The sequence below is a fragment of the Cervus canadensis genome, chromosome 32 (assembly GCF_019320065.1).
Source record: "Cervus canadensis isolate Bull #8, Minnesota chromosome 32, ASM1932006v1, whole genome shotgun sequence".
In the NCBI taxonomy this organism is placed as follows: domain Eukaryota; kingdom Metazoa; phylum Chordata; class Mammalia; order Artiodactyla; family Cervidae; genus Cervus; species Cervus canadensis.
Window position 1 is genome coordinate 38,549,326 of NC_057417.1, and position 19,671 is coordinate 38,568,996.

The window sequence follows — 19,671 nt, forward strand, 5'->3', positions numbered from 1 at the left end:
AAAACCCCAGTTCGTTAGTCACACCAGCCATGGCTCTGGTGGTCAGGGTCCACAGGGGGCCAGGGGTTCCCATGCCAGACAGTGGGAGGGACCTTTCTGTCACTGCCCCTGTATGTTCACCCCTCGCATCCTAAACAGAGTTAGGGAAGACAAGCTGGTTCCAAGCTGCTCACCTCCGCTCCCTGAGGTTCAGCATGCCCAAACCTCAGGATCCCCGGGCGCAGAGCGCGGGAAGGATGCCCTCACCACGGGGACTGACTTTGTCAGTTCCTCACCAAACCCAACCCAACCCGGCCTAACTCACACCCGGCACGTCCCAAGATGTTTCAACAGGCGAGGCGACGCAGCAGTGTGCTGGGATCGTCGGTTTCGTTCACTGCGTGCAGGTCAGAGACGCTTCCCCATAAACTCAAGATCAGGGCACGGGTGCCATGTAAACCCCACTCTCAAATAAAAGAAATTCTGATTGACTTGGAGCCCATAATTCCTCATGAGTACTCCTCCGAGGAAGGGCTGTCTGTCCACCTCTGCACCACCCACAACAAAGGATTTCAGAGTCATTTTCAACCTCTGACAACACATTCACTAAACCCTCCTTTTCCAAGACAAAGGCAACTTGCTAACAGTCACAGCTCAGGTTTAGCTTTGCCAGCCCACGCTGGTGTCAACGTACTTGAAATAACACACATTTTTGAAAATTCTGTTAACACAGGCCTCTTGCAGGCTTTTGTGAGATTTTGCTGGTGACCTGCGACAAGGAGGATGAACAGTGATGGAAAACTGAATGGAAGCATCTCTGAACCTGGAGGGACCTCCGGGGTTGCGCACAGAATACACCAAACCAGCAGACGGGAAGGAAGGGACGACAGAAATGCGGCTCCGAGGCGGGCCTTGAGGCCACCAACCACGCCCTTTTCAAGGCCAGAGGTCAGTGCAGCTCAGCCTCTGCAGGTAGAGGAAAATAAAGCCAAGGACCCTCAGGCGACCATTTCCACATCTGCTGCCCGTCATTCTAGACCTTGAATGCATCTCAGAAACAGAGCAATATCACAAAACTTCATGGGGGGAGAGAACACAGCACCTGGTACATCCCTGAAAATTCAGATGAGGAGGAGGAAGGGCGTCCCGCCTGAGCTCTGGTTCCTTTGAGCGCTGCGACTCAAGCAGGAAAAGACAGAGGCAGGATCAGAAACACCGGGAGAACGAGATGGTTACCGGAAAAAGTCCAGACAGAAACATTGATGACTGAAGGGGGAAGACAGAGAAGCCAGCGAGAACGGAGGTGCAGGAAGGCAAAGGGGTGGGGGGGGCATCGAGAAGACAATTCTGAACGAGCCTCAGTGGGCGTGGGGCTCTCCCCAGGGTGGGCGTGGGTATGCACAGGCCCCAAGTCAACATGACACCTGCAACCGTGCATCTGAGGCCACAAAGAGGTTAGTCAGAGCCTGCACGTGAGAAGTCAGCATCGGGGAGGCAGGAGGGAAAGGATGCACGAGACCGGAGCCCGACAACCTCTCAGAGCAGGAACGGCTGCGTCAGGCCTCATAGCGTGCGCTCAGTGAGCTCGGGAGCCGGCGCCGTCCCTCCCAACTACGTGCGGCCAGTCCTCTGGAGGCCCGGAGCCACCTCGGAGCAGGCCCCTCTGCGCCCTCTTTGGTCTCCCAGACCACCCACTTGGGCCGCACCCTCTCCAGGGCTCACGTCTGAGGAACACAGACTTGCGGCCTCTGTCTGCATCCCCCGCTGCCCGGACGTCCGCTCCAGACAAGCTAGACTGCCCGCCCTCTCTGCCCGTGCCCCTCAGCACCGGGCAGCAGAGAACCAGCCATCTTTCCGCCGGGGAAGCCCATGTGCCCGGCCCCGAGGAGCGTGTCTGGACGCCCTGCTCCCTTCTGTCCCTGTGTGCAGTCACCAGGAGGAAAGAGGCTCTGAAAGTGGGAACGCCGCACGGTCCGGGCAGCAGGGGCCCAGCCAGTTCCCCGCCTCACTCCAGATCTGGCGTCGTCCTCCCGGGACATGGAGCTCCCCCAGGACATGTGACATCACGGCGGCCGGCACCTGGGCCATGGCTGCCTCAGCATTTACAACACACAGAACCACGAGGAGACGACGGAGACCTTGGTCTCAGCAACCCCCGTCTGTGACGGAGGCGGCCCAGCGCCGCAGCCAAGGGGCGGCAGTCTCAGGACTCGGGGGGACGCCGGCCTCCAGCACGGCCCCGTGACTTCCTGGGGGACGCTGAGGATGTGGTAACACCCCGTCACAGCGCACTCCCTGTCCTCAGGCTTCCTCTGGAGCCTACAAACTTCCCGAGCATAACATCAAAGTCCCAGGGGGACGGGAAGACCCGCTGGACTTGAGGGTTTCAGAAACGTCCACCCAAGCCCGCCTGCGCTGGGCAAGAGGCGCGCTCCCGAGTCTCGCCGCCTGCCCACCCCTAGCCCCGCTCAGGCGCCGCCTGGCACGCAGAGGCTCACGGCCAGGAGGGCGGCATGCCCGACAGGGGGCCCGGCAGACACCCCAGGCTGTGGTCGGTCCAGGATCTCAGAGGCGCTTCTGTGCCACTGCTGAAGAGCAGATGGGGCTGAGGGGACACCTTCTCCACCAAGGCATGCGGGGGATGGGTTCCCAGGAAGGGTGCCACCCCACGGACGAATCCAAGCACCCCCATCCCCACTGCCCACCACGTCCGCTGGGCCCTGAGAGCCACGTGCCTCCCACCAGGACCGTCCCCAGCACTCGGCGCCCCACCTGCCTCAGCAGCACCACGTGAGGCTCAGTGCCCTCCTCTCTCAAACCAGGCATGGCCTCCCTCGGAGACTTTCGCTCCTCTCACAGATGTTTAAGAAAAACCCAACTGCGACCCAGTGTTCCCACTAAAACGTACACCCTGCTCATGGAGTAATGTGGGGACCACAGCTCCCAGGCACATTTCACACGCTGGTCCTCGGTGCTGAGAACACCACCCTTACTTGACGTGATAAAGCACTCCAGCACACTCCCATCCAGGACAAAGACGGTTTCTGTGTCTGTGACTCTGCTATCTTTGTATTTTCGTATCATTCGAAACAGGACACAACGTACTACCTGAAATGAAAAACCTGAAGCATGTACACTCAGCGGGCACCAGACCACTGCGAAACCTCACGAGATAGCATGGAAACATCAGTGTTGATGCTGAAAGTCAAGGAAGTACTAATACTTCAAAGTTAGCTCAGCCTTCAAACCAAAATTCAGCTATTCCCTTATCCACTTGCCCAGGCTATCTGTCCACGTCCTGGACATGAAGCCGGCTCAGGGCACAGCACTGACTGAGGGATTCCCCAGCTCTGCTCCACAGGCGGGCTCCCCTCCATCCGGCACGGCTCCATCGTGGCCCCTCTGACGCGGCCTGGGCCGGCGGGTCTCCTGAACCACTGTGCACAGAGCGGGGCCTGTGTCACCCAACAGATCCCGTGTTGCGGTCCCCGTGTCTCCCGCACACGCAGAGGAGAGAGGCATGTTCTGGACACAGCTGGAGGAACGGCCTGCCTCTCACTTCTCTTCCCAACAAGCTGAGACCCTCACAGAGCCTGAGGGACCCTGGGGTAACGATCCGTGGGTGCTGGATCCGACTGGCCACAAGGACCACAGAGCTCCAGCCTCATGGTCTCCGGAGGGTCGGGTGTGTCCCCCCGCCCCTGGTGGGTATGGAAGGCAGCGACTGCCCCACCCAGCTGCCCCAGCCTGGGGAGGGACGAGAGTGACTGCAGCATGGATACCGGCAGAGCCTCACCAGGCCGGGCACTCCGCGAGGTGAGGGCTAAGGAGGGCCCACCAGGAAGACGACCACCTGGCCTCCGGGCCTCTGCCTTCTCGCAGGACCCCAGGCGCCCGAGTGGAGGGAAGCGTGGCCTCGGCCGTGACCTGACCTGTCTGGTGCTGAACTGAAGGAGCATAAAGTTCGGGCAGGCCAAACACCCCTCCAGCCCAGTGGAACAAACCGCTGGAACTCAGGGTGGAGACACGGGGTTCCCAACCACAGATCATCTTTCCTCCCAAAAGGATACCGTCTCCCCAGGGTTGGTCACAACAGGGTGAGGTACGTCATGAGAACTCTTTTAAAAAAACCCTGGAAGGTACAGGCAGGCCCCAGACTAAGCAAAATGCAAACGCTTTCTGTACATGGAACCGCTGATTTCTAAGCATGACACAGTAAAGCCAGATGACGCAGCCCCACTGTGGAGACGGCGCCTCCTCTGACCTGCTCCCTGACTCTGCACAATGGGCCTTCTTGGGTGGCGGGAGAGGACAGTCTTGGAAACAGAGGGTCTGACTTTGCCCTCAACTCAGGCATCCCCTGAGGCCCCTCACCCCCTATGGCTCGGGGGCATTCCTGGCACCTCTGTCCTACCTCCTAACAGGTGACCCTGCCCACCCCATCCAACCACTCAGACTCGGCCTGAAGCTCGACCTGGCAGCCAGGCCCGCTTTCCCTAAGAGCAGCCTGTTCATCGGTTGTGCACGGCTTCGGGGCGTTACTTATTTCAGTGAGGCAGGCACCGGGGTTATCCCCATTTACAGACAAAGAAGCTGAGATGTGCTGGTTGGCCCAGAATCACCCAGATCATGAACTGATCACAGGGGAAGGGTGTGGGGGCTCTGTCTCCTGGCCTGGTTCCCGCAGGTTGTGAAGTCAGTCTCAAGTGTGTTCTCAAGCCACTTGGGGTGCATGGCAGGGCCAGGGGAGCATTTGTTTTGACATCAAGCAGAGCCACTGGTTTCTGACCTGCAGCCTACCTTCTGTTTCAGCTGAGCACGTTATCTGAACAGCAATCCTCGGTATCTGAGCCTAAATAAAAAGCAAAGTAACAGAGGTGCAAGATGCCTGGCACACAGGTGCTAAATCATTGCCACTTGCCCCTGGTCAATTCAAAAAGGATTTGATTCAAGCTTCCACTTCTGGTTTTTCACTGAAGTTGACAAAAGAATCCATTCTTATGAAAAAAGAAAAAACTGTACTTGTGTGGACAGAAGCAAAATGAAAACTTCCTTTCCTCCCCAAGCCTTTTCCTCCCAAACGCACGGCAGAGTTCTCCATGCATTAAGACTGAAACTGGAAAGCGGTCAGTAACCAAAGGAGCCTTCCCTGGCTGGGCTGTGATTGTACCTCAAATATAATGGAAATTTTTACTTTCCTGAAGTGAAAAAACTGGAAAAATTCCCTTACTGGTCCATGCTCATCACTACAGGTGGAGGTTTCCACCGTCTGTGCGACAAACAGCTCCTCCAAGAATGTTCCCCAAGGTTACAATTGACCTGCTCTCTCCGGTCAAAGGGGTGGAGAGGGAGCAGAGGCTGCCCGAGGCAGACGGGGGATGTCCTGGGCACGGGAAACTTGAGGCACAGCCCAGAGGAGGCCTCACCAGGAAGCTCTGGGCCAGAGGCAGGCCCAGAAGCTCTGTGAGGCAGAGGAAACACACTTTCCACTCCTCTCCCAAACACCAGCACCACAGTTTAGCTTCATTATTCACTTTAACAAACTTCTGCATGCTAAAACAGGAAAATACACAAGCTGTAAGCAGCACAAATTCTAACAAACTTCCATTTTACTGATGGGAACTGGATGGGTGCTCCAAGTCACATTTGGGCAAGAATTAAGAACAGATCTGAGGCCAGGCTAATCAGAAACCTTCCCATCAGACCCACACTCAAGTGTGTCAGTGAAAGCAAACCGCTCCTCAGCCACTGCTGACATTCTAACTGAAGTCTCACGTCACACCCACGCCACGTCACCTCACAGGTGACAGAGGGGACAGAGAGCTCCCAGCGCCTCGCTCCATTTCAGTAGCCACACGTGGGGAGAGGGGAGCCGTCCCCGGCACTCCTCAATTCACAGGGAAGGATGCCTCTCCAAGGAGAAAGCTGGCGAGAAGGGTCAAGCCAGCAGACCGAGGTCAGAGGGCCAGGGGACCGAAGCCAGGGACTCTGACCGGACGTCAGAGCCAGTGCGTCTGAAGCCACAAACAAACCCTTGGAGGCTTCCTAGCACTTACACATGGTAACTTAAGACATCTCTCTGACTAGGAGTGAAAAACTACCTTTTACAAAACAAAGCCAGGAAAACAAATTAACGTTTTCCTAATCAATCCGCAACTTTTACACCAAAATAAACTTCTATAAGACAAGTTTTAACTTCTGAAGCATACGAAATTATCTCATGCTTACATCTCCAAGTGAGTATACTTACATCAAAAGTCTTCACCAAAATAAATAAGAGTAAGGCTATGATTTCAGAGGCCAGTCCTCCTCAGCTGAGAATGAGGCAGAAGTAGCAAGTTTAACTGCATGCGTTTGGCACAGATCTCCAAAATGGGTCCTCCACCAGCTTCTGAGATATTTCCTTCTTAACATTATCAGGACCAGCTAGTGATTTAAATTCCATCTCCCGAGGAACTATGTGAAAGTTTTTCTCATAGGAAACTCACTAGAAAATGGTGTTACCTGTGCTATCTATAAAAGTGCTGCAAACCTGGCCTAAAACATAAAGGATATTAAGAACAATTCACTTACACCATTAAGAAAAAGCAGAATGCTGAAATATAAATAGATACAAGCAGAAAACAACGAGGAACTGACACATGGTTTTCTTATTGATAGGGACCCTAGGAAAGCTGAGACGTCCTCAACAACTCGAGAATGCCAGGACAAATCCTGTGGACTGCTGCTCGTTTATGTCAGGTCATAAATGTTTTCACCACTTACTACGCTAGGGGAGATGTTTTCATGGCACCCAAGGAAACCTTAGTAGAAATTCAAAGGGCCATGTCTTGAGGCCCTTAACACTCTCAAGCCTAGCATACTTGAAGTAGAGGGTGATGGGCCCAAGCTGGACCCTTGGAATCATTCATTTTCGACTTTTTATCAACCTTTCCCCACGTGAGTTTCAAAAGCCCATTTCTTTGTTGTATTTTCACCATCTGAGGCTGGGGAAAAGATACAGCACGTAATTTCTCTCTCTCTTTCTAAACTATCCTTTGCTGTTTGAAATAGCCTTACCATCTAAATCACCCAAGAGCCTTTGAAATGGAAAAAAATCCAACCATCAGAAATCTATCCTATTTGTCCAAAGAAAGAATACTTACTGCCCCTTAACACAGTCGAAACACAGAAACAGTCTCTTTGGAGCAGGAAGAGAGCTTGTCCCCTCCAAAGTGCGGCTCTGAGTGTGGGTGCAGACACACGAGGGAGCCCCGGCTGGGTGCAGGCAGCGGGGCATGAGGGAAAGGCCCCCCACCCCGGGAGCAGGGCACACGCTGCGGGGCCGGGGTCTCCGTACCTTTCCCGCGGGGCCCGGAGCTGCCCGCACTGCTGCTCCCCCCGGCGCAGGACGAGTCCTTCCTGAGCCTCTTGCTCTGCGGCCTCACGCTGGACCTGAGGAAGTGGTGCTGATCCTGGGGGCAGGCGGGCGGCGGGGATGGGGCCTGCGGGCCGCCCGAGGGGGCCTGGGGGCCGTCGCCGCCGTCCCGGGGGGTCTTGCCGTCCCTCTTTGTGCCGCCGCTCTCCTCGGCCGCGTCCCCGCCGCCGGGCCCCTCTCCTTCCAGCGAGTCTTCCTCGGCCGACCTCTTGCCCAGCCTCTTGAGCCCGTCCTCCCCGCCGCCGCCGTCTCCCAACTTCACTGTCATCCTGGCCGGGGCGGGGGAGAGGGGACCCGGGTGAGGCGCGCGGCCCGCAGCCTGCGAGAAGTTTAGCCGCACCGATCCCCTCTCAACATGGCCGCCGTTGTTTGTTCCAGATCCCCTCCCGCGGCCCGCCCGCCCGAGCCCGGCCAGCGGGCCCGAGCCGCCGCCCGCCGGACCCCGGCCCGGACCCCCGCGCGCCCGCCCGCCCGACGCCCAGGAAACGGTGGCCGGCGACGCGGAGGCGGCGGCGGGGCGGCAGCTGGGCGGCCGCGCCCGGACGGCCCTGCCCGCGCGGCGCCCCGGTCCAGGGAAGGAGAAGGGGCAGAGGGCCCGGGTCGGGGTCCAGGGGTCCTGCAGCCACCTACCCGGAGGGCCCGCGGCTCATGGCCTGCGCGCCGGGCAGCCCGCGCGCCGGCCTCGCTCCCCGCGCTGCCCGAGCCGGCCGGGCCTCGGCGCCCGCGCCCCTCGACCCCACCCCACCCCACCCCGCCCCCCAAAACGCGCGAGGCTCCGGGCCCGCGCACCTGCCCCGCACTCCGGCCCCCAAAGTTGGCCCCGGAGCGAGGGCGAGGGGCCCGGATCGACCCGGGCCGGGCAGAGGCGCGGGCTCGCCTGCGTGCACAGGGAACTCCATGGTGGCCCGAGGCTGCCGGTCCGCCTGCTTATTTTAAAACAGACATAAAGAATAATAAGCTCGGGGTTTCTGGGAGTCCTGCTTCCGATGGTGGGAGATGTGTGCTGCTGTGGGGATTTACGAATTAAAAATGCTTTTGCAACAAAGGAGCCTGTTGTGTGGAACAGACTGGAGTCACCCGTGAAAGTGACAGCACACTAACGTCCAGGTAAGAATGGACAGAAGAGAATTCTGTTAAAACTCTAGGTAACCAGGAATAAAAATCCTGCACTAACTTTGTGACTCTCTGTTGTGAGCAATGTCATCGACAAAATATGATGACTTTGAAAATGTCTGTCGCCCAAAAAGCAGATCCACTCAATTTATTCAAGGAGATTCAGGTACTAATAACATTGTAAGTCCAGAAATAGTAATGTGCACATGTAATGGGGCAAGAAACCTTTTAAAAACGAGATTCCTCAACAGGTGTTGATACTGTGCCCAAACTGTGTTTGATATGCTCAACACGACTGCTGAGAAAAGGAAAATGAGAGCAAGACATCAAGGCCAACAATGAAATACAGTAACAGGGACTGTAAGGACCTGTCCTAGAAAGACTTGGAAATGACTAAAATCATAGTGATACCTACTGCTGCTCAAAAGTATAATGCCTCAAAACTACCTGTTACAACAGCTTTCATCTGTTGAAATTGGTGTCATAAACCATTTGAATCCACGCCAGTTGAAAATAAAAAAACCTGCCAAAGAATAGAACTATGTAAGACAGATTCCCAAACTTAAAAGGACTTCATGGTACAGGACATCTCACTAGTCACCCTTTATCCTATCCATTTCTACTTAAGAACCTGAAAACACCCCAAAGGACCTTTCTCTGGGTTATAATGTGGCGAATCCTACCTTCCAGGAACCAAGCCATCATCCCAAAGCTACTCATAGCCAACCCAGGACCCAGGCAGTGGTTCTATCAGCTACAACAGAATAAACTTGCCCGTTGGCCAAGCTAAATCTTGGGAGCACTACCTGAATACAGAAGAACGTGGCTTTTCAGAATTCAAAAGGTATAGACATAGTTCAGAGTTTTCCCTTGAGGAAAAAGGAAACCAGGGAGATGGAATTCTCTCACCAAGTCCCTCCAACCTTACTTCCTGGCCGCGCACAGAGGAGGGATCGCCTCAAGCCCCATCCCGGCAGGACACCATTTGTCACCTTCTGGGAAAGGAAAAGCAAAACCCCGCCTCCCCGGTTGACTTCTAGCTGTATACAAAGAGCTCCGTCAACGTAACACTCCTGGGTCCAGGCTCCCCCGAGCCGCCCCGACGAACACCCCGTGCGTAACCACCGCCGCCAGGGCGCAGGCCTCTTCTCCCGCAGCCCCGCTCGGGCTGGGAGCCGGCCTCGCCGCGACAGCGAGTCGGGGCGGTCCACCCCTCCCGAGCTCCAGCCTCCAGTCACCTTTTTCATCAACGCCTCGCAGCAGCCTGGCTTCCCGGGCCCGCCGGGGTCCTCCCGGGCGCCCGCAGAACCGGCCAAGTCGGGCAGCCCGGCCCCCGAGCGCCGGCTGCTGAGAGACCGCAACGCTGGTGTGGTCCTCCCGCCTCAGAAGCAGTCGCCGTGCGGCACTCGCCCCGGCACGTCCCCTCGGCGGTCGGCGTGCGGCTGAGAAGGCTGCGGGCGCCGGTGCTGTCGCCCCTCAGCCTCCCTGAGGCCCGGCCCGCGGCGAACAGGAGCAGTTCCGGCTACGGCGGCCGGCGGAGTCCGCGGGGCCGACGCGCGGGGCGGGGCCGGGGCGGCGGGAGTACGAGCCGGGGCGGGGCGACGCGCGCGGGGCCGAGCACGCCAAGGTTTCCAGCGGGCGCTCCCCCTCCAGGGGCCTTCCCATTGGTCAGCGGCGGGCGCGCGCGCTTACACGCAGGGACGCTGGGTGGGGGCGGAGGGCGGATCTGCGACGCGGGTAGTGTTGTGACGCTAGCCTCGCGGCCGTGCGGACTGATACGTCTCTCCGGATTGGTGGATCGCCAGCCAATAGAGTGAGAGCCTAGCCTGTGATTGGCCCCAGCCCTGTTGACGGATGCGTGAGAAGAAAACGCCGCCTCAGCTCTGAGTCTTGAATCCGGCGCGAACCGGGTTTTTACCGAAAAAGTGTGGAAGTGCGACTGAAGCAGGAAAACACATCCTTTACTGGGTTGAGCGTGAAGCCTTTCAAGTTTTTTAGCGCTGCGGATGGTGCTGGACGCTTAGGTTGTTTTTCTTCGTTTTGGCGATGAAGGAGTGTTTTTCAAATTCTAGAGTTTATGGAGGAGGGATAAGAGTGATGGTGCTTAAGGGTACAAATTTGTGAAGGAGAAGTATGTAATGCACAATGTAATGCCTGCGTGCTCAGTCGTGTCCAACCTTCTGCGACCCGGTGGACTGTAGCCCGCCAGGCTCCTCTGTCCATGGGATTTCCCAGGCAAGAATACTGGAGTGGGCTACCATTTCCTCCTCCAGGGGATCTTCCTGACCCAGGACTCGAACCCCTGTCTCCTGCATTGGCAGGCGGATTCTTTACCACTGAGCCACCTGGAAAGCTTGCACAATATAATGGATACAGAAAATAATATTGTATTATGACTAATTGATAAATATCTCTAGAATCTAATCACATATAAATGGGTCAAAGTAACATTTTGTACACCTTAAATTTACGCAATGTTACATATTAAATTTATTCAATAAAATCCTAGTGTTTAAGAAAATGTTTTTTTTTTTAAATAGAATCTTCCTTGTATACTTAACAAATGAAAGACCTTTGGTGCTGTTTGCTATAGTAAGTTTTCTTAGTAACATTGCTTTTTTTTTCTTTCAAAATTAGTTTAACCCACCAGACCGGTAGAGCAGGACATCACGTTGCTAATGCCTTAGGGAATGCAGTCAGCAGCCAAGGTTAGGAAAAAGATTAGTTTCTAACTAAATGAACTCGTACTTTCTACTCTACGCTATTCTCTCCAATGGCGTCCATAAGTCTCCCCCCTCAAAGCACTGAACGCATAACTTCAAGGAACTATGTTGAATCAACTGACTTTTCTCAGAAATACTCTTGAACGACACCCTCTTGGAGACAAATCAGAATCTAGCAAACCTTTTGGGGTCCGAGAGACCCAGCAATAAGATGAACCAGAGAGGAGAGAATCTTAAAAGATGGCGTTCTCTTTCTTTCCCAGTCTCCCTGCTGCCTTCCTCCTGACTGACCTATGTGGTTGGAAAAACTGAACTACAGAAGCGGGTCGCGAACCGACCGTGTATCCCCATCACATACAGAAGAATACACCAGCTTCCCTTCTCTGGGCAGAAAGGCATATTCTGTCCCTTTGGCTCCCTCTGCGAGCTAGCGTTGTGGATTCTAGACAACCATCGAGAAAGGGGGAAATTGCCCTGCAGAGCCCCGGAGCTCGCCACCCGCGGCAGGAATCCTGCCCTCGGCTGCGCACGAACGTTTCCGAGCGTCTTCGGCTCTTTCCGGCCTCTCGGGGTGCTTCGGCTGGTCTCGGCGTCCGCCCGCTCGGTTTCGGCTGTATCCGAGCTGGGCTCGCGGCCGTTGTCCCGGCAACGCGCGGCGGCGCAGCGGCCCAGCCAAGGCTAGTGCGGCCCCCGGCCCGGGACCCGGGAATAGGGGGTCTGGGGGCCCGGAGCCTCAGGGCAGGGCGACGACGAGGCAGGGCCGGGAGGGGCTCCGGAGGCCGAGGGCCGGGACGGCTCGAGGAGTCTGGCGGGTCCGGGAGCCCGGAGCCTGGGCCCGGGAGAAGGGCGACGCCGAGGCGCGCCGGACCCTCTTCTCCGCCTCCTGGATTATCTTCGCCCAGAAATCCTGCCTGGGCCGATCGCCCGAGCGGTGGCCGATCAGGCCAAGACTTGGGGGTGCGGGGCGGGTGTCCGAGGGCTCAGCGCGAGGCGAGGTCCGACTGAGGGCCGCGTGGCGGCGCAAGGCCCGGAGAGCGGAGCTGGAGGGGAGGGGGCGGCGCCGGAAGCTCTGGCGGCGGCACGGGTCAGAAGGATTCAGAAAACCACCTTGGGAGCTGTCAGTCCTGCGGCCCGGGGGACCTCACGGTCCGAGCCAGAGATGGTGTTTCTTCAGGTCCACGGGATGCAGCCATGAGCCTGCATTGACGAGGCCCCGGGGGCAGTGGTTCAGAGTGAGGCTTTTGGGGGTGGCTTCCAGTGCCCTCCACTGCGCCGCTCCACTCAGCCCCCCTTGCCTCAAAGTCCTTCTGGTTCCCTCCCACAGCGTCTCCAAGCACTGATGCAACTGAAGTCATCCTTAGTACCACGAGCCGTTCTTCCCCCAAAGGTGGCTTACCTGAAGAGTGAAGAGGTTGCACGGCTGGAGGTTAAAAGAGCAAATCGGTGAGAACAAGTGGAATTTTTTTTTCTTTCTTCCAAAGTTTATGTATTGACAAACGGCGCTATGTTCAAGAGGTATCCTGCGTTTCTTGTAACGAGAGGAAATGCATTGTTTCTGAACCGATGCCATTAATGGATGCAATTTCATTGTTAGTCATCTCTCCTTCTACGTTTACTTTGATAACTTTTGTTTGTAAGTGCACACGTGTATGTGTGTGCTCATTTGCTTCAGTCATGTCTAACTCTTTGTGACCCCATGGACTGTAGCCCGCCAGTCTCCTCTGTCCATGGGCTTTTCCAAGCAAGAGTACTGGAGTGACTTGCCATACCCTTCTCTAGGGGATCTTCTAGATCCAGGGATTCAACCCGAGTCTCGTGCATTGCAGGCAGATTCTTTACCAACTGAGCCACCAGGGAAGTCTTGGTACACAGGTAGCATTTGCTGCTGCTGCTGCTAAGTCACTTCAGTCGTGTGCGACCCCATAAGACGACAGCCCACCAGGCTCCCCCATCCCTGGGATTCTCCAGGGAAGAACACTGGAGTGGGTTGCCATTTCCTTCTCCAATGCATGAAAGTGAAAAGTGAAGGTGAAGTCGCTCAGTTGTATCCGACTCTTAGCGACCCCATGGACTGCAGCTTACCAGGCTCCTCCGTCCATGGGATTTGCCAGGCAAGAGTACTGGAGTGGGTTGCCATTGCCTTCTCCCAGGTAGCATTTATTCATCATATAAAACTGGATTCATTCACCCTGGCCTGACCCCAATTTCTGCAACTAACAAGATATCAAAAGCCTCTTTCCTCGCTAGTAAGTATCTCCATCAGGGATTCATGTACTGGGGCTTGTTTGGCGGAGGCAGTGTTCTGGGGCCGGGTGTGCTCCGGTGGCCCCTCACTCTGTGGGGCAGGTTATCAGGTAAGGAGTGGAGAGTGGTCAGTCAGACACAGACAGTCTAAATGGAGAATACAGGGCTCTCTGATGACACTGGGCAGAAGCACAGGACAACCTGGTGGAAAGAGGCGTCCTGAGTACCCAGTGCAGGCTTGTGATGGGGAGAGCCTCTGGGAGAGCCCCAGCAGGAAGGAAGTAACTTAAAGATCTTCTAGCATACTTGCTCCTTACAAAGTGATGTTTGAAATAAAAGATAGAGAAAATCAGGTTTAACTTTTCCAAGTGCTTTTATAATTCTTTTTCCGTCATTACAAGAAGATTGATATGTTACTCATTTTTCCAAGGCATATTTTCGGAGAGTAAACTTGTTAAACATGAGTAAGAATTTCCTGTAGCCAAGAATTTAGACCCTTGGTGGGCTGCAACACGTTAGAACTCACTGTGAAAGGCTTCCTTGCTGCATTAAGCTGCCCAGTTTTAACCCAGTGTGTCTCATTGTGGCTCTGTGTGAACGATTGCATGAAGTCTTTACTCAAGAAATCTAGAGCCCTGGACCAGTGCACGTGTCCCCTAAGTGGAGTGTGTGCAGCTGGCCACAGATCCTACCCCCACAGACCCCAGTCTCCCATCCCCCCACTCCTCTGGCCAGTGCCCAGCCATCTATCAGGAGCCTGAATGGGTACTCTCCAGCACCCATTAAACTCACCACCAGCTTGTGGTGGTGAGTTTAGTGGTCAGGGTATATTTCCATAAAAGAAAGATAAACATTTGAAATGTGACTGTTCATTTGTACCCTCCTGCCTTCCAGCTTCTGGAAGAACAGGGTCTCCCTCTCTGAACCCAAAATGAGCCTGCATGGCTTTCTCTGATGCAACTGTTGTATTGCTCAAAGCAAATGGCGTAGCCTGTTCCCTTCTCCAGTGATGGAATTTTGTAGGTGCTGGATAACTTTTTTTTGCAGTTTTTCTGTTGTGGTTAAATATACTTAAGATTTACTGTTTTAACCATTTATAAGTATATAGTTCGATGACAACAGTACCTTCACACTGTTGTGTGATCATCACCACCAATCTTTCCAAACTGAAACCTTAAATATAATAAACACTAATTGCCCATCACCGCCTATAGCAGGCCCTGGCAACCACCAGTCTACTTTCTTTTTTCTTTTTTAAGGATTTTTTTGATGTGGACCATTTTTAAAGTCTTTATTGAATTTGTTACAGAATTGCTTCCGTTTTTACATTTTGATTTCTTGGTCATGATGTATGTGTGACCTTAGCTCCCACACCGCCTGCATTGGAAGGCGGAGGCATTGAATTTGGTGACTCTTAAGTACCTCATATAAGTGAATAATGCAGTATTTGTTCTTTTGAGTCTGATTTATTTCACTTCTAGGTTCATCCATGCTGTAACACGTGCCAGAACTTCATCCCATTGTAAGGCTGCATGATACTCCATTGTATGGATATACCACATCTTGTTTATCCATTCATTTGTGGATAGGCATTTGCGTTGTTTCCACCTTTTCACTATGAATAATGCTGCTATGAATACTGTGTTCAAGGATCTGTTCATATCCCTGCTTTCAATTCTTGTGGGTATGTGTCCAGAACTGAATTGCTGGATAATGTGGTGATCCTGTGTGTGATCCTGAGGGACTCCCCCAGACTGCTCTCCACAGCATCTGCACCATTTTACACTCCCACCAGCAGTGCACAAGGCTTCCAGTTGCCTCATCAACACTTTTTACTTTCTGTTTTTTTGACAACAGCCATCCTGATGGGGATGAAGTTGAATAATTTCAAATGATAGCAGCCACCTCAAAGAGACTTTTCTGGGCTAGTTCGCTTCCCCAGACTGACTCTAGGATGTGAACAAATGGGTGGCAGTCAGACGGTCATTCCATTCACGCTCCTGCCCCTCCCACACAGGAACAACATGCACACCTCTTAAGGAAGGAAAGAGAAAGAGATGTTAGGTAGCTGATCAAGCTTATCTTTTCCCCAGTTGCCCTGTGGCCTTGCTTCCTCCACTCCCTGACAGATGAATCCTTTGGCTCCTGCCACCTCAAGAGGACATCAGGGACCACCTTGGTTTTCTGTCAGAAACTGGGTGTTAGGTTTTTCTGCACATTTCTCTTTTGTGCAGCAGTTTGCTTTTTTTGGTTTCTTGTTTGAAAATATTGCTTAAAGGGGAACTGTAAAAATATAAATTGTCCTTGTTATGATTAGAATAAAAATGATCAAGGATGACACGTGTGGTCTAGTCTGCAGGCTTCTTTTCTTTACTGTTTTGATGACAATGTGTGTTATTCTTTTCCGTCACACCCCAGCCTAATCCCTTGCTTCTAATTGTGTGTTTCCCCCATTAGAGATCTTTTCCACATAAATTGCGTGCATCTGTCTCAAGGGGTGTTGATAAGTTACCTGATGTCATGATCGTGGGTTTATGTTACCTCTCTTTTCTAATTCCATATGTAGGAGTTTTATTCAAAACCAACAGGACTTGTTTTTTCCCCAGCAGGTTTTGGCGCTGAGCAGGCCTGCGTTCCGTCATGGCCCTCTACTTTGACCACCGCATAGAAGCCCCAGACACAGTCGGGTCTCCCTCCCACATTGGCTGGCACCCTGTCCACCCACTGTTGGCGGTTGCTTCTGTTAGCACAACCTCAGGAGGCAGCGTGGATATGTATCTGGAGCAAGTGAGTGCGGAAAGCAGCACTCTGGCTGCAGTCAGACGATCTGGCACTTGTCTTGTTCTTTTGTTCTCGTGTGTATGTGTTTCTCACGGAGGTCCAAATTCCCAACACTGTAAAAGCCTTGTTATGTAAATAATTCTTTTACCCTTATTATTTAGTTTTGGGTACACAGTTAGGGATGCTTGAGACAGAATCCACCGTCAGTTCACGGTCATCACCAGGGCTGTCTGTCTCCACCGCGCCAGCCTTGCTGGGTCACATCAGCCTTTGAAACTGCTCGTTTCCTGGAGTGGCCATAACAAATTACCACTAATTGGGTGGCTTAAAATAACAGAAGTTTATTCTGTCAAAGTTATGGGGCCAGAAATCTCCAGCACCGGGCTGGCAGGGCCCTGCCCTCTCTGAAGGCTCAAATGGAGGGCGTGTGCCCTGCTTCTCATTAGCTTCAGTGCAGCCTGCAGTCTTCAGCATCCCCCGGCTGTGGCGGGGTCTCTTTCCTCCTCGTACAAGGATACCAGTCATACGGGACCAGGGTCCACTCTGATGACCTCGTCTGAGCTTGGTCATCTGCAAAGACCCTGGTTTCATATGAGGTCATGTCACAAGAACCAGGGGTTTAGGAATCAGCGTATCTTTTGGGGCCACACAACTCCATAACCGGAGCTTTCTAGAAACTCCTACTTCACCAAGAAATATGGATTTCCTTTCCTGCCCCTTGCCCCACCCTCCCCTGAAATCTGCCTCTCATGCTTTGGGTCCGCACCCGCTATCCCCTCTGCACACGTGGCACCCTCCTGTGGCATCCTCCAGACAGCACACCCGAGGGGCTTCCTCACCCAGCCCGCTGCGCCCAGCCTCCCCCTTCCCCAACCGGCCTCCTCTCCCTCCATCTCCTCCTCCTCCTGAGGCTATGTTACCATCTTTCAGGGGATGACTCACAGGCCTGCCATCCAGCCACTGGACCGCCAAGGAATTCCCCAGATAAAACTTGAAAATTTAGAAAATTTAAAATACACTATTACAAAACAAAGAAGTGTGCTTCGTGTGTTTCTAATTGGCACAAGGAAAACTGTAGGATTTCAAAATTATGATTTATTCGATGATAAGGTCACAGATGTAGCGGGTATAACTGGAGATTGGTAGGAAGAGCCCAGTAGAACAAACTGAGTTAATCTCTGAAACACACATTTATACTTTTAACCTGCTGCCTTTGAAAGCTCTAGAGAACACGAGAATGTAAAAGCACACACCTTATTAACTCTCACAGCAATGACATCATCACCTATCGCAAAGCTTCTGGGAAACCCCACCGTTCACCTGTGAGAGAATACGAGTTAACAGGGCAGGCCACACCCTAGTGTCCTTCTGAAAATGCCTCTGACCTCAAAGAGGTTCTCAGGGTCGCCCAGCCACACTTTGCGAACCTTGGGTCAACACACCTCACCCACTGGCCCACCACTTGCTTTTGTAAATAAAGTTTTATTGATAAGCTGGCTTGTGGGGTTGGTTAAATGTTTCCCTTGTGCTGTCATAGTTCAGCTGAGGCAAGATGGGTGTTTCTATGATAATTAAACTGTTCCTTAATAAGCAGCTTGTTGTACCCTCTACCTGATGTCATTCCACTGATGAGGCAGAAATACATAGTCACCGCCGTTCGCCGTAACAAGGGCTTTACCTCGTGTGTCGCAGGGCGAGCGCGTGCCAGACACGCACGTCGAGAGGTCGTTCCGGGTCACCTCCCTGTGCTGGCACCCGACGCGGCTGATCCTGGCTATTGGCTGGGAGTCTGGAGAAGTGGTCATGTTTAACAAGCAGGACAAGGAGCAGCATGCGGTCCCTGCCAACCACACGGCCGACATTGCCATCCTCGCCTGGAGCCCCAACGGGAACTGCCTGGTGTCGGGGGACAGGGTGAGCAGATGCGTGGCGGCCCACTCGGGGTCTCAGCCTCGCCTGTGTGTGCTCTCAGGGACGAGGGAGGCTCTCAGGGGCCAGGTTGTCAGCGACGCGTGGTTGCTGGGCTCCGCTGACCTTGTCAGCTATCACGGCAGGTTGTGTTTTATGTTGGGAGCAAGATTTGAAAGTGTTATTCTACCTTCTCACTCTGTGGCAGAAGTGTGAAATTTTGTAAATGAGCATCTCTAGATAACTACAGTCACACAGATGGGGTGGTGCCTCAGGTACCCCGAACCCCAGTGTGCCCTCTGAGCACACTGCTTCGCTGCCCAGGAGTCCCTGGTCCCCATCATCTTGCCTGGGGCCTCCTAAGCAGGTCGACGTGGCCCCAGGGGACACTGGAGAGATTGTTCCTCGTCATAAGGGAGGGGGTGCTTTCTGCTGTCATCCGGTGAGTGGAGGCCAGAGTTACTGCTCAGCCTCCGCCAGTGCTCAAGGCAGACCCCATCACAGAGAATCACCAGCCAGAGACGTCGCAGTGCCCAGGCTGAGAGACTTGGTCTAGACCTGTTTGCTTCAAAAGGGACAGTAGAAAGTGTACGATGTATTTGTTTCTTTTGTACTTTCAAGGTAATATGTTTGCATGTTTCAAAGCTCAAAAAATGCTAAAAGGTATACACTGCGAACACTCTCCTCACCACACCCCACCCCTGGCACCTGCGGCTCCTTCATGTCTCTCTGGGTTCCTACGGGAACACACAGGAGCATGCAGTGCGTTCTCTCCCCAGCTTCCAGTTTTGAAAAATCACAGACGTTAGAGGAAGGAGCAATACAAGGAATACCCTTGTGCCCTCACTGTGAGTTCAGTAGCTGTTAACATTTCGACACATCAGCTCTCTGGGTGTCTGTATTCCCCCTGCATGTTGGGGAGTTTGTCACAGACATCACACTTCACCCCTCGATGCCTTGGCATCCGTCTCCTCTGCGCGTAACCAAGTATGCTGTTGCACAGGAGGGCGAGGCCCGCCCGCTCCCCGCTGTGGTCAGCGTGGCGGCTCCTTCTGCCATCCCGGTAGCTCGTCCTCACCTGGGGCCGCCCAGCATGCACTCTGCCGTCTTTCTTCTTTCATCTCCTTCCATCGTAGCTGGTCCCTGCTCTCTTCTTCCGTCTCTCTCTGTCTCTCGTTTGGTCTTTGATGACATCAGCGTTTTGAGGGGTCCAGCTCGTAACTGTAGCAAGTCCCATGGTTCAGATCCATGTGGCTATCTCCCGACCACTGTGTGCGTCTTCACACAGGTCACACCGTCCCCTCCCTGTTTTCCTGGATCCTTGTCGCATGAGCAGCAGCACCCGGCACACACTGCTGTGCTCAGGCTTTTCATCAGAAGCCGGGTCTTCCACTCTCCACAGCGGCGCACAGCGAGCCTCCTCACTCTCTTTAGACCTGCCTTTTGTTCCATGAACCTGTTACCGTTTGCCTTTGCAGCCTCTGTGGAAAAGCAGTCTTCAGTTCT

General features: G+C 53.9%; 2 protein-coding genes across 8 annotated transcripts in view; one reads left to right on the forward strand and one right to left on the reverse strand.

Annotated features, from left to right (window-relative positions):
* Positions 1-10,064, reverse strand: part of CRAMP1 (cramped chromatin regulator homolog 1) — a 45,289-nt gene extending 35,225 nt beyond the window's left edge. The window contains exons 1-2 of one of the 2 annotated variants that reach the window (XM_043455277.1): positions 9,748-10,064; positions 7,319-7,665 (exon numbers count right to left, since the gene is read on the reverse strand). In XM_043455277.1, the coding sequence (XP_043311212.1) occupies positions 7,319-7,664 (346 nt within the window). In that variant the 5' untranslated portion in view covers position 7,665; positions 9,748-10,064. Of the gene's footprint in view, positions 1-7,318; positions 7,666-8,026; positions 8,129-9,747 lie in introns of those variants that run through there. The other variant, XM_043455276.1, reaches the window with a different exon arrangement.
* A 1,828-nt stretch (positions 10,065-11,892) lies between these two features.
* Positions 11,893-19,671, forward strand: part of IFT140 (intraflagellar transport 140) — a 54,071-nt gene continuing 46,292 nt past the window's right edge. The window contains exons 1-4 of one of the 6 annotated variants that reach the window (XM_043454899.1): positions 11,893-11,909; positions 12,557-12,675; positions 16,083-16,263; positions 17,950-18,171. In XM_043454899.1, the coding sequence (XP_043310834.1) occupies positions 16,117-16,263; positions 17,950-18,171 (369 nt within the window). In that variant the 5' untranslated portion in view covers positions 11,893-11,909; positions 12,557-12,675; positions 16,083-16,116. Of the gene's footprint in view, positions 11,910-11,949; positions 12,676-16,082; positions 16,264-17,949; positions 18,172-19,671 lie in introns of those variants that run through there. The other 5 variants (XM_043454897.1, XM_043454900.1, XM_043454898.1 and 2 more) reach the window with 5 other exon arrangements.